Source organism: Dicentrarchus labrax, unplaced genomic scaffold (assembly GCF_905237075.1).
Source record: "Dicentrarchus labrax unplaced genomic scaffold, dlabrax2021, whole genome shotgun sequence".
NCBI classification, from domain to species: Eukaryota; Metazoa; Chordata; class Actinopteri; family Moronidae; genus Dicentrarchus; species Dicentrarchus labrax.
The window spans coordinates 11,640,782-11,654,852 of NW_026136711.1; the positions used below are offsets into that span (position 1 = coordinate 11,640,782).

At 43.0% G+C, this 14,071-nt stretch overlaps 1 protein-coding gene across 5 annotated transcripts in view; it reads right to left on the minus strand.

Moving 5' to 3' along the window:
• ndrg3a (ndrg family member 3a) overlaps window positions 1–14,071 on the minus strand; it is a 32,052-nt gene that overhangs the window by 4,684 nt on the left and 13,297 nt on the right. For 4 of the 5 annotated variants that reach the window (XM_051416498.1, XM_051416497.1, XM_051416500.1 and 1 more), the window contains exons 2-8: window positions 13,946–14,029; window positions 11,763–11,795; window positions 2,597–2,702; window positions 2,318–2,438; window positions 2,032–2,094; window positions 1,889–1,949; window positions 868–954 (exon numbers count right to left, since the gene is read on the minus strand). In XM_051416498.1, coding sequence (XP_051272458.1) covers window positions 868–954; window positions 1,889–1,949; window positions 2,032–2,094; window positions 2,318–2,438; window positions 2,597–2,702; window positions 11,763–11,795; window positions 13,946–14,002 — 528 coding nt within the window. In that variant the 5' untranslated portion in view covers window positions 14,003–14,029. Of the gene's footprint in view, window positions 1–867; window positions 955–1,888; window positions 1,950–2,031; window positions 2,095–2,317; window positions 2,439–2,596; window positions 2,703–6,859; window positions 7,244–11,762; window positions 11,796–13,945; window positions 14,030–14,071 lie in introns of those variants that run through there. The other variant, XM_051416499.1, reaches the window with a different exon arrangement.

Consider the following 14,071-nt stretch of genomic DNA (forward strand, 5'->3'; position numbering starts at 1 on the left):
TGTGGAACAGGCAGCTTTGTTCCTACTTTTACCTCTCTGTCTCTCTCTCTCTCTCTCTGTTTCTAGCACTACTGTCACTATCCAATAATCTTTTCTAAATTTTTTCTTGGTTGAGCCAAATAATAACAACAGAACAGATGAAGGACTGTGATTTTAATTTATATGGGACAAAGGTCGTATCAAGCTCCCCCTGGTTCCACGTCTGTGTGCAACAGTAACACTGCAAAGAATGTTCCCCCAGCACAGTACACACAACAATGTAGAGTTCACAGTATTACATTATAAAAGTGTACGGCAGTATTGTGACACACTGTGCCCTGTACTTGAAACAAATTATTCCACTCAAAATGAAACAAATCAGAAGGAACAAACACCAGAAGTATTGTGTGTCCAGTAAAATCTGAATCTGTATTTTCATTAACTTTGGAGTGTCCTTAAACCAAAAACTGCAGGTATAATCAACTTAAGACAGGATAAGAGCCCCTGTCTGTGTCTTTAATGTCATTAAATCCAACACTTCAAGACAGAAAATAAACCTTTTTGAAGTGTCTTTAAAACAATATATCGTAAACAGTGGCTTGGTGTCAGCATGCGTGATTCTATAACTAGTAATCTTATTTACTTCTTGCATCATATAAAATAGAATGAAATGCTAGGCATAAATAACATAAAATAGTAATTAAGGTAGAGAGCATAAAGTAGAGTGGTTTAACTCCAAAATGCATTTATTAACAACAACCTGACAAAAAGCCTGGAAACCAGACTTAAATGGCTGGTAAATTATTTAAGTATTGCGCCACATTGCAGAGGGTCCGTAGGACTCTCTAGGTTCATGGTGCAGTGGTGATACTACGACTCAATACTGACCTTCGAAGCTGCCCAGTCGATCCAGCCTTCAGCGCATGGGTCAACATTGATCAGAACCAGACCCTCCACCAGGGTGGGGTTGTTCAGCTGGAAAGGAAATGACGCATGTCAGTGCAAACTTAAAAGTATGACTTTTTGACCAATAACAGAGTCCTGCATGGGTGTTATCTGGCATTATGTGTGCTGTGGTGGAGTTACAGTTCTCTGTTTTCACTATTGTGCAGCCCTACAGTGTGAAGTTAATTTAATATTTTGCCCAATATTTAAATAAAAGATTTTGATGTTGATGACATTTATCTAGCAGGACAAAAAGTGAAGCATGTCTGTGCTTTTCAATGAAGACATGAAACAATGAAGACGAAATCGTGGGCTTTTAAATTAAGGGGTGCGGTTTTGGAATTGCCTGAAGACAGAAAGAGGATGTCTGGGGAAATCTAAGATCTGATCCATCTCGCCCAATGCTGAGGGAATACTGCGGATGCTGCAAATGCAATGCAGCAACAGCTGCTATAAATCTATTGATGGTAAACACATTTTGTTCTAAGCCAGTTAAAGCAAACACATTTCAGAATGAATTTTCTTTATTAATTCTAAACAAGAACAGACACTCTGCTAATCCCACCACCATCCCTTTTTACCTCTGACCACCATCCTCTCTTTTCATTATTCATCTTTCAGTGCTCCCTCGCTCCTCTCTGTCACCATTAGTTCTTTCTGCTCTATTGTACACAGATCGTGCTTATTTTAGCTGTGCTGCGTTGAGTGTGGAAACAAGACGAAAACAACTGAAAAGGAGAGAATCACCAAGGTGATTCATCATCTGGGGAATGGTAGCATATGCAGCAGACTGTTGAGAAACCTGATGCCCTGTGTGGGCTTGATAGCAGGCTTTAATGTTTAGTAATGTGTGGCCTGAAAAGCTTCAATTATTATAGGCGAGACAGAGAGGTGGACAAAAAAAGAAAGACTTAAAATAAAAAAGGTTGAAAGCATAGATGCCGTGGTCCTGATGGGGACTCACTGCAAAGCGGCTGAGGATGTACGCTCCTGCTCCCACGCCAATGCCGATCACGCTGTTGACCCTGCAGAGAAGCCACCGGTTACCGTGGGACTTGAGGTGAATGGTCAATTACTGATCAGCTATCAACACAGAGGGTCACTTACTTGAGCTGAGTCATCACAGAGGGCAGCATTTCAGCCAACTCGTCCATGGTTGGGTAGCGATAACTGGAGACAAATGAAATGCATGTGAGTCCATGTCCGTAGTAAGAACAGGGTCATTTCCTTATGTTTGAATTAACCAGAGAAATTGGGTTCATCATAAATTTAAATACTGTGCTTCCATTAGCAAATGACCTACCAGCTCACTTTAACTAAGTGAATTGATTGCGGCACAGAAAATAACTGTGCTCCCATTTATCAGTACTTGTAAAACCAGTCTGACACGCACCCGCTGGGGAAGGGAGGTGCACCCTCCTGCTGGCCGGGCGCATCCACGTGAACCACTGCAAAGTGCTGCGTGATCTCCTGCATGTCCTCATAGTTGAACAGGGTGTTGAAGCACGACTTGTCTAGAAAGGTGCAAACAGAGGACACGTAATGTGAGAGTTCAGGAGTTCAAACTCTGTCGGGGACCTGAGTGTGACCGTCAGATGCAGAGGCTAAAATAAAACAGTTTCATCACATCCAGCACACTGTGTATTGATGAGTCCATTTTTGGCTGACTCACGGTTAAGGCCGATGTCATGATAGGTGAGGATGACGGGTCTGTTGCCCTTGGGAACACCTCTCATTGTCACATGGAGAACGCCATGGGGAGTCTCAATGTCATGCTCCTGCAGACAGAGAAGAGAAGAGGATTCAAGACTGATGAAACAATAGATGGCGTACAATACCTAATATTCTGTGTTCTCCTTCTGTCTGTCTGCGGCATGGCCAATGTTGTCACATTTAAAGGACCAGCGTGTAGGATTTTGTGGCATCTAGCGTTGAATTTGCAGATTGCAACCACTGGTTTTATTGTTTGGTTTGTCTGTTCTGGGCTACTGTAGACACATGACAGTTTAACATGGCCCCATAAAAACAATTCTGATATACACAAATGAAAACATACATATGCATATTATATTCCATTTATGCCAACAGAGCCTCCTAAATGTTACACACTGGACCGTTAAAAGGATAATTCTGGCATTAAAAAAACAAAACAATTTCTGTCTTTGTAGCTTAAGCTTCATATAGCTTTTGTCTGATAACTACAGCAATATCCAAAACATACTAAAAACACATAAAGGAGCGGCACTGTTGCATTTGGGTGACATATTTCTTCCTTACAATGAACCTAGCCAATACAGTTGTGCTATAAACAGGGACCACATCCTTGAGTAGGGCTGCACAATATGATAAGAAAATGTCATACTGTGATTATCTTGACGGATATTGCAATTGCAATATGATTCACGATTAGATTTTTTTTTCAACACTATTTTCAGGCATTTTCACTAGTGCTAGCAAATTCAGTCGTAGGGTTGTTTCAAAATAAACAACACTGTCCATGGTCATTGTAAAGATAGAAGGTTATTAAATGCAATGGTCTGGCTCTTTCAAGTGTTTTCAATATTTTTCAGTGGAGATCTATGGCACTTTCTTTATTAGCAGGATATATTTGTTGTAGTATTGTTTCATTCATAGGATTAATAAAAAGGATAATAAAACCAGCTTTGTGCTTTAATTGAGGATTTTATTCACAAAAATCTGATATAGGAGAAACAAACCCCCACTGACCAACACAACATTTCACAATCTCAGATTTAGAATGCACTGCATGCTCCTCTTCTCCAACTCAACCCCCCTGTACCCCTTGGACAAACAAAGCACTGAATAGGCTGTCTGAGAAACGGTCTTAAACTCACAAGTTTCACATTTCACAAGTATGACTCTGCAAAACTGAATCTTTTTACAGAAACACACATTAAAATCAAAAAAGCTCACACCAGCTTAATCGATTTCTTTTGAATAACTCTCTATAGAGCACAAGGAAGCCCCATGTTAGTATTTTGCAGTGCTTCTACAAAAACACACAAAGCTTCACATTAAATGACTTATGGGTAATTTCATCTGACACTTAATTTGACTGGAAGGCACTGTTATGTGTATAAGATAAACAGTGACACAGCAAAAACAGTCTAGGCTATCATGAGTGTTTATGAGATTCAGAAAGAGTGTAGGAAGAGACATAATGGGAAGGGATAAAATATACAGGAAGTGAAAAAGCCAGTTTCCCGACTTTGCACAGAATCGCAGCATCATTTTGCATCACACACGCACACACACACACAATATAAACACTTCCCAAGGTCAACATGACTTGGTGCTGCATACAAAGGTGCGCATGATATAGAAGCGTGCATGTGCGTGTGTGTGTTTACTGCACAGTGCAGGAGCGGCGGGTGGGGCCTAGTGTTCGCCTGCTGGCCCACTGGTCATCAATAATAAAGACAGCGAGCCTGGACGGACGAGAGACACAGGTTATGGCTGACAGACACAGAGGGAGCGTGACTGACTGTATGCCCCACTCTTTGCCCTCCTGTAGGCATTTAGGTGATGGACATGTGTTATAGTCTCTTCAGAAGAGATGAAGGTTAATTCTCAAGGACATGGCTGCAGTAATTTGGATCTGCAATCTATAATGGACACAGCAACACAAGGGGAAAACTACTCATCCTGTCAGCAAAGGAATGAGATATCTTCATTTGTGTGGGTGTTGGTACAGAGATTAGCATGTCGCACAAAAACATGAAAATGATGCACACCAAAACAAAACACTGCAACCCTCACTGACGGTGTGCTACAATCTGCTGATACTGAATTTAACCACTCTTCCTGAGATGGAGTAAACCTTGAAGATACTCTCCTGCTGACAAGAAACCTTGTGCTCGTCAGAGGCCTTTTCACAGATAATGGAATGATTTGGCAACCTCGGCCTAGTGAAGGGGGGGGGGCAGAACAACCTGTTATAAATGGAGAGGAAACTCTGTGTTGCTGCAGAATTTTCGGCTTTAGACAAGGACAGAGTCAAGGACACACAGTGTAGAAAGAGAGGCCTTGCTCTAAGAAATAAAGAAGACACACTTGTTCAAATACCTTCTCCTCTCAAGCATGTACTGTACACATGCCAGAAAGAGCAGGCGTGTAGGCCCCTCCCATGATAGGTCATGAAAATGGTGATGGGAACATAAAGGGGAAATAAAGAAAGAAGATGGAATAGCTAGACCAAGAGGTAGAGGGAGTCTGGAAGTGGATGGGAGGAAATAGAGCGTGAAAGCAAGCAGGGACAGAGTGACAGAGACAGGAGGAAAAAGAGAGAAGACAGAGGGAGTCCTGTATGACTAACAGAAGGGTGTGCCTTCAAACAGAAGGGGCGCAGTGCTTAAATGTATCATTCCTTTCCAGCCATGTCCTGGCACAAACAAGGGTGGATCATGGAGAAAAGGGCTATGAAAAGAGAGTGAAGGAGAGGACCTTTTATCTATCCATTTAGCTCTTGGCATGGTTTATAAGCTGTATTGATCTTAGAGCTCATCATTTCCTTTCACAGAAACAAGTATGGGTATATATGTACACACAGCAGCGTCTCAAGGAATCAGACATGGGGTGGGGCTGCTAGGCTGGACAGCTAGAGGGGAAAAAGATGGAGAGCACCGCAATGGCAGCAACCCTTTTTCCTCTTCAATACAGTCATGGCGGCTAGTAGTTGGACAAAAAGTGTCTGTGGATATTTGGGGAGGCTGTAGGTGAGACAGGAATACTGAGTAGGGGCTAGTGCTTTGAGAAGAGGGGCTTCAGGAGGTTACCAGGGGCAAACGAGAAGCACTCTGGGTTTTGGTCCCAGACCGAAGGAGGGTGAGGGAGGTGGGGTGAGGTGAAAAAAGCAGAGCAGTATGTCATGCTGTTCCTCTTCCTGCAATCCCTCTCTTATCAATCCCTCCTCCCCCCTCCTCCCTGCCTACCCCGCCCTGCCAGGAATGGCATCAATCACCTCTAAGAGCAGCATTATAGGGCAGAAACATCAAGCGCAGCCAGCAGCCTGCAAATGACTTTAGTGTACATACAAGCACATATGCATGCACACATCCATGTCTCATATGTATGCGCTCCAGTGGAGATCATCCCAGGTGCATACCACCCTGCTCTACTTTGACACAAACACAGCCCTCCCCACCTGCAGCACACATAAAGTGTGTGTGTGTCATCGAAGCAGTGGGTTGAAACTACAAACTCAAGGTCTCTGCAGGGGAGGGAAGGAGCCGCTACAGTGATTTTGGTGTGTTGCTGCTACAGTGTGTGGGGGTGAGTGACCTCCCTGCCTGTTTTTAGTGATAAGAGAATAAGCAACACAATTCTGGCACTATGCACCATCCATAGCTGTTTACCATTCACTCAGCAAAACACATCCGTGCCGACTACCGTTATGGATAAACACAAAAGTGCACATTTCAGATGTACAGAAACATGCACCCTGAAACACAAAAACACTAACCACCCTACTGATGGTCACCCACTTACTAACAGGCACGTACACACCCTCTGGTTGTGGCATTTGCAGATTCAGAGACCCTTGAGTATTAAACACATGCATCTTTCATATCATCACATAAAAAAAGCACAGTTAGGTTGTGCAGACTGCACACATGACCTGTATGCATGCACACACATGCACACACACGCACACACATACACACACACACAACAAATGTTCACCAAACACTAGCAGCTGCCCAGAGAGAAAAAGCCCAAAGTCTCAGCCGTCTGCTGAAGGTGGTGACAAGCGAGCCAGGAAAGACCCCCACCAGTTTTTCCCTTCTGCCAGCTGCTGTCACCCTGTCTTTGGGGAGACCGCACAGCAGCGTCCCCCCCTAATCTGAACCAGAAGCCCCTGCTGCAAGGACCCAGCCAGGTGTGTCAAGGCAGGCAAGACGCATTTGTCACTCACCACTCCATTCCCAGAGCATGCAATCTGGTCCAGGTCCAGAATAGCTGACATGTTTTTCCCACGCAGGAGAGGAGCGTGTTATGCTATGTGCGAGTGTGTGCTGGTCAGCTTTGAAGATCTCCAAAAGGAAGGAGGAGGAGGAGGAGGAGGGAGGGAGTGTTGGTAGGAAGGGAGGGATGTAGGCTGAGGCGGCTAGAGTGGTAGCGGCAAGGAAGAGAGGGAGGAGAAAGACACAGCAGAGGGAGTGAGGAGGAGATGGGTAAATAATCTGAATGAAAGCAGAAGAGGGGGGGTGGATAAGATGCAGAGAGAACAAGAGAGAGACAGAAACAAGAGGTGGGAAAGAGAGCAGGAAAAGAGACAGAGGGGGAGGAGAGTGAGACTGCAGTTTGTGCTTGGTAGTCACAGTGCGTCCATACATCCAGCCACCGGTGCATCTAATTGGACTGCAGAGGGTCAGGTGGGTAGAGGGAGAGGGTGGGGCTTGGAGGAGAGACAAGGAGGGGGAGAGTGGGAGGGAGAGAGAGGGACGTGTGTGTGGAAGAAGGGTGATGGGGTACAAAGGATGCAGAGGCAGTCCTGGAAAATGAGCAGGCTGCTGACGTCACACTGTGATACTGAGAAAGTGAAGAGCGAGGAGAGAAGGAGGCTGACTTTGACAGCTCACCCTGGGCTGTGTTCTGCATCAGCAAAATGGCTGCTCATCACAGAGATTTACCAACAACTGTCTCCAGATTCACTTTAGCTTCACCTTGATGAATGAGAAGAGTGTGAATGACCTCAGCATCCAAATAAGGAATGTCTAAACGTGAATATCCATAATCAGATCTTGTTAATGACTTCCAATTGCAAGAGTGTCACTCAGCAGGACTAGCGTAAAATGCAGCCGTCGGATAAACACCAACAACAGCGTTGCTGCAAAATTTGGCTCATACTGCAACACTAGTTTATCATGTAAAATCTTCTGGCAAAGCTCCAATATTCATTTTAGTACTGACATTCAAAAGATGACCCTCGTTATGTTCCAGGCTTACCAGAAAATAAACTCACAATGAGCTACTATTTTTATTCAATATTCACAACCCTACATGAGAGGATCTATTTCCCCTAACCCTGCCTCTGAGATATTTGATCCACATAGTTTATTGATCTCTCCTTTTCTACTCTCCTCTGCCATCTGCACAACTGCAAGCAATGCAGGGTGTCGCGCCTGTGTTTGAGACAGGCTGCTCTGTGCAGCCAATGGCACCTGCGCAAACAGCACAGGGTGGGTGGGATTACAAAGACATTGGTTAGTCAGTGTAGCAGCATGTTTGGTTGGAAACTGCTGTTTCTCCTCTAAATGTTGCCTGTCCTAACCCACAGAGGGTGCCATCAACACGCATGTAGTGCATGTGCATTTCCACAAATAAACACTTGATATACAGGCTTGACAAATAATAGTCAATAGACAAAGTAATAGTAAAAATAGGATCCATACAATGCACCTCTGACATTTAATTTCCATTCAAGATTTTTTCCGCAGTGTAAGGGTTGTGTAAATCGTGTTCCATCTCCAGTCATTCAAGCCAGATTGAGGTGAGGATGTGACTAATTGTATGTACACTGTGAGGTTCAATCTTTGATGCCAGATTTTGTTGTACATGCGATTGAGCACATCAGCTCATGGAGATGATGTGTGTGACTGAGCACACATGTACCTTTTCCTTGACAGATAAGGTGCCTCTTTGTGTCATACACTGAGTCATTGAGTGTCTCAGCAGGACTCAGCAGTCTGAGCAGTCATTCAGGCACACAGTGATGTGATGTGATGGTCTGCATGACTCAGTTCAATGTAGAGCTTTATGCCAGAATCTAAGGTTTAATTTCCACATTCCAAACATATTAAAAATGCACAACTTCGGGAAAACATTTTGTATTCAACTGTCCAACACCACACAACATGACACTCCACATGGCATGGTCCATTTTGTCCTCTTCTAGGGTGGTCACTGAGCAACATCTGTACAATACATTAGGTTTCTTTGATGCTTAAACCTTACTTTAGGACATTCGGCAACAACAATCTACAAAAAGAAAAAGCCCAGCAGACTAAAAATGAGTTACACTAAACATAGTCCTTCAGCCACACAATGAACAGGCTTATGGCGCCCTCTGCTGCTCTTAATGAGACAGTGACGATTTAAAAAGCCAAAGACGACTTGGCAGCCATTTGTCTGAAAAACAAAGGAGACAGCTTCTTTAGTCTTTGTGTTGCACAGGTACAAGCCAAGGTCAAGACATAAAAGTTTATTAAGACTGGACATAACTATGAAATGTGAAACCTAATAACTGATGATGACAATGTGGAAACAACTGTCAAAAATGTTAATCTAATAATGGTAAATATAAGCTCACAAAACATTTTGAGAAAACATTGCATGCATTCAGGTTCCATGGACATCTATCTCATGTTGGCTCTCCATAGCAAACACCATCAACCCTAAGATGATCTATTTTTAAAGTGTACAGTCATTCATTTAGCAGTTTCCACGGACATGAAGTAACTTAGTGTTCTTTAGTATGCACTTTAGAATACAGCAGTGTCCCATGGGTGGAGGAGGCTGACTCACACCTTCCTCCCCTCGTTGCTTCTCAGTGGCGTGAGCAGGACATCGCAAGTGACACAAGACTGCAGCGCCACACCCATTTGGATCTCCTCTCTGACCCCACTTCACCACCGCCACTGACGTCGCCCTCCTCATGCAGGTGCACAGGCTTTTGACATGACTGTTGCAGTACCTGTGTACCGCCTGTGGTAGGAGCTTGAGTAGCAGAAAAGTCAAGAGGAGAGCAGCTGGATTTGTCTTCCAGCTGCTGGAATGTCACATCAGCTGCTCAGAGTCATGGTGCAGTGGTGAGGACCCCTCCCCCCACATGGACTGTATTCATGGAAAGTCTGCTGTTAATGCCTTGTACTGTATGTGGACTCGGTTGGTGCTTTCTTCACTGAACTGCATGACAGTGGTACATTTTTATATCCCATGTGAGCTTATAGTCCATCTCAAACCAACTTGAGTCTTGTCCTACACGAGCACACAAAAATGCTTGACTAAAATAGCAATAAATATCTAACATTTCATATATTCTCTCCCACTCAGAAGAATTAGAAAAGACACAATATCAGGACCCTGAAACTGAAGCTGCTAAATGGAATTCAGCCATTACTCTTATCATTTACACCTGTGGTTTTTGTGCTGTGATGTGAAATATATATATATATATATATATATATATATATATATATATATATATATATATATGGACAACTTTCAAATAGCATTCAAATAATCACTAGATAAGGACTTATCTTAATAATTAATTGAGGCTCCTGAATGTGACTGTGTGAGGTCAAAATGGCTGCCAAGGAAATAAGGTCAAATACATTTAAGTCTGCCCCAATACCGCTGAGACAAATCCTGGTATAATTCCTTCTTCAACGTACAACTGCAGGACCTGGACTGAGTCACAAGAGGATGAGTGGACAGAAATCACACTGAACATATGCGTGAGTGCAGTTTTTTATGGATGTTAATGTATTAGTGAAAATGTCGACAGGAATGGATACTGGGGAGCATGTAGCATGCCTGCTCCAGCTAACATGCTTTTCTCTCCTCCCTCTGCCTGCAGCAGCTATATTTAGCTCTGGTGGGATGCTGGAAGCAGCCGTGACTGCGGAAAGTGAGAGAGGGATGAAAGGTTTAACCCGTTACAGCCATGATGCTCGTGAAACACAGCAGAGTGCTTGCCTGTGGGAGGTCACTCCTCATGCGAGAGCTTCCTTGCAAGAAAAAGCTAATTACATAGCACAGAGGCGGAGGACCAGCAATCCCATTCCCCATGCAAATAAACCATCAAAGAAAGGGATCTGGAACACTGCCTGCTCAAGGACGATACCCATTTTTTCTTTAATGATAATTATCCTTACATTATCACATAAAAAGACCTGACTATGGTTGAAATGCTTTCAGGCAAACACAGTTTCTGCAACACAGGAACAATCACACAAACTCTTACTGCGGAAGACACTAGCTGAGAAAGCTATTAAAATAAATCCCTGCACCTGTTCCTGACATTTACTAAGAGAGTACACTCTATAATATAGATCTAATAAATATCACCTATATCCATCATACAAAGATGAAAGAACCATCCCTACATACCACTAATAGTCGTTGTCCTTATTTTGTAACATGAGATGTACACCTTAGTACAAAACATGACACTCCCGGTCTGACTTGCATCGTTCACAATGAGTATTTGTGGTTAAATATGGTATGCCACCAGGATGCCAATCCTCACATGATATTATTAACAGTTTCCTGATTTTCAGATTTGGGTGAGAGCATTACAACAAGCAAACATAATGCTAGCCTCTAAATCTTAAAAGGGTGAATCCCAAACCCTGCTCTAACCACGACAATAAAGCAACCAATGTGGTTGTATTTATATCAGTACAAATGATCCACAGTCCACAGACATACCACTAAAGTTTGAATTTTGAACAGATCCTTTTCGAGTGACCTTTGTCCACAGACACACAGGTGCAAAGGACAAATGTGGAGAACAAGCTGGGCAAAAACGGTGTACGGCAAAAGCTTTTAAATGCTATCCCTGTGAAACGTTAATACCCAGTGCAGTGAATGACCCTCATTGATTTAATCCACAAAATAAATCCTACATTTAATCAGAACATTGTGTGAAAAATCAGATGTTGCCTGTGAGGAACAACATTCAGATGTAGGGAAAGCAAACAAATTGGCTTAGCAGTAGGTGTGTGAGACTGTCCCAATGCCCCAACCCCCTTCCACTGACACACAGCATCTCAACAGTGCTTTGAGTAGAAACAGAGAGCAACACTCACCTGGCAGTCGAAATCTTGAAAGTTGCGTGCATTCTGCAAGAAAAATTATAGAGGAGAGTTAATATATACTATAGGCTGATTGATGCCATTTTTCTGTACGTACAGTCAATAATAACACCTATTGTAATTGTCTAACACATTATGCTACAAACATAATCATGTCTGATCAGTTTGATTTCAGATTTTGGCTCCAGGTAGAGAACTGTGGCCAGATTGCGGAAAACAAAGCATGTTACTGACTTAAAATTTGCCTGGCGCTGCAGCTTCTGATTAATACGACTATGAGTGACATACTGTGGTGAGACTTCATGTAACTGTTTATAGATCCCTTGGTCCAACTGATTGTGACACTGTGATACATAACCTGATCACAGCCAGTTGACTGCATACCTCGAATTGTGTTTTTATATAAATCTTAAATCAACATCATTAACACTTATGTACAGACAACATCATCATAACTAAATTCTTTACACATAACGTAAGTAATGGTGCTGCATTCTTACAGGAAGTATTGTCTCAGTTGGTGTTTTGTCTTTATTCAGACAGCAGGAAGCTACAGAATAGTTAGGCAGTGAAGCGAGAGTGGGCAGCAACAACAGAGAAATTTCTTGTGGGATTCAGTTGTAGGCCAGACCAGTAGGGTGCATATGGGTGTAGAGGCAGATGGAGGCTGGAAAGCCCTCCCTTTTTTCTTCTACCGAAATAGCAGTGCAGCAGAAATCATGGTAAAAAATGTTTCTAGTGAGAGTCGACACTATTGCTATAATGCAGATGCTGGGGTATTTTACAGACATGATGAAGGTGCATGGAGCAAGTAAAAGTTTAAGGTCTATTTACAAAGCACCTTCAACAAGGTCAGCTGCCTCACCATGGTGAATTGAGTAATGACAACTTTTATAAATTCACCAGCCTTTTCTTTGTAATTTGACTGGCCAAAGATGTGCTACACCTCAGCAATACTATTCAATAACTATTCATTTGTTGTTATGCAAACTGTTGCACTAGACATGTTAGTTAATTACCCTTTCTTTCTTCTTCTTAGTTCTGCATGCATGTTCTATTTCGAAGTACTCTGAAGGCCATTAAACCTGTCATGGTGTTCTTCTGTTGTTATGGTTACTTTGCTATCTATGGCAGACAGGCTCTGACTTCCATACAGATATTACATTATTGAAATGATGATGCAGCATAGTACGAGAAAGAACAGTGCTGTTTATCACTTCAACATAGGATCAGAGATAAAAATGAAATTCCTGTCATCACTGTTATCATGTCATTATCTCCATCTGCTTTCATGACTCCTGGTTTGTCTTTTTAATGAGCTGGCCACTAGGTGGAGTGAGAGGTCAGTGCCAGTATCCTTCATTCAGACGATGTTTCTGATGCAAATTCCCCACCCTGTCACCTCATACAAGACATCTACCTTACACCAAATTCAGTCCCACAAGGAGAAATATGCTCCTATTTCTTTAGACCCACCACTGAGGCAATGCAATCCTCTCAGACCAGACACTTCACTACTCACTCTCCCTCATGATGTCCTGACTGTCACTGACAGTTGCCTGGGGGTAGAACAAAACACTCCTGTGTATTCACAGACACCCCCTCTTTCCAATCAGCTGTTGAGATGGAGCAGAGGAGAGGAGGAGGCCAGAAGAGATTGGGAAGAGCTTTGATCTGCAATTGGGCTTTTTTCCTCCTCCATACTTCCTTCTGTTTTTGCCATCACTCACTTGCTAGAATTTCTCAAGCTGTTAGAAATAAAGAGATGAGTTTCTTCCAGCTTCTCCTTTGATCTCTCCTCGTTTTAGCTTGACTGTCTTTTCTGTCTGAGTGTCTTACGCCCTGCTTCTCTTCTTCTCTCTTGCCTCACTCCATCTACAACCTTTATTTTCTATAGACTTGCTCTCTCCCTTTTTTTCCCCTCTTGACAGTCAAGCAGATATGAATAATTCACTTTGATGAACAGGACTGCAGAGCGTGCATGCCTAGTGTATTAGCGTATATATTTGCCTGGTGGGGCCATATGGGGTGCTCATTCGCTTTAAAAGGAAAGTTTTTCAAGTGTGTACTAATGTCAGTTAAGTTTATATGTGTAATTCTACACATCAGTTCAGGTGCCCAGTTGTGTCCCTGTTGCCTTAGCAGCTCGTCACTGTCCTGTCCTACCCACAACTCACCTTGTTGGTCAGCAGTGGCTTGATCTCAGTCAGCTGTACATCCTGCAGCTCATCCATCTTCCTGTCTCGTCACTGTAAAACACTCTGTCCAAGGAGAAAAAGAGAAAATATTACATTCACTAATAA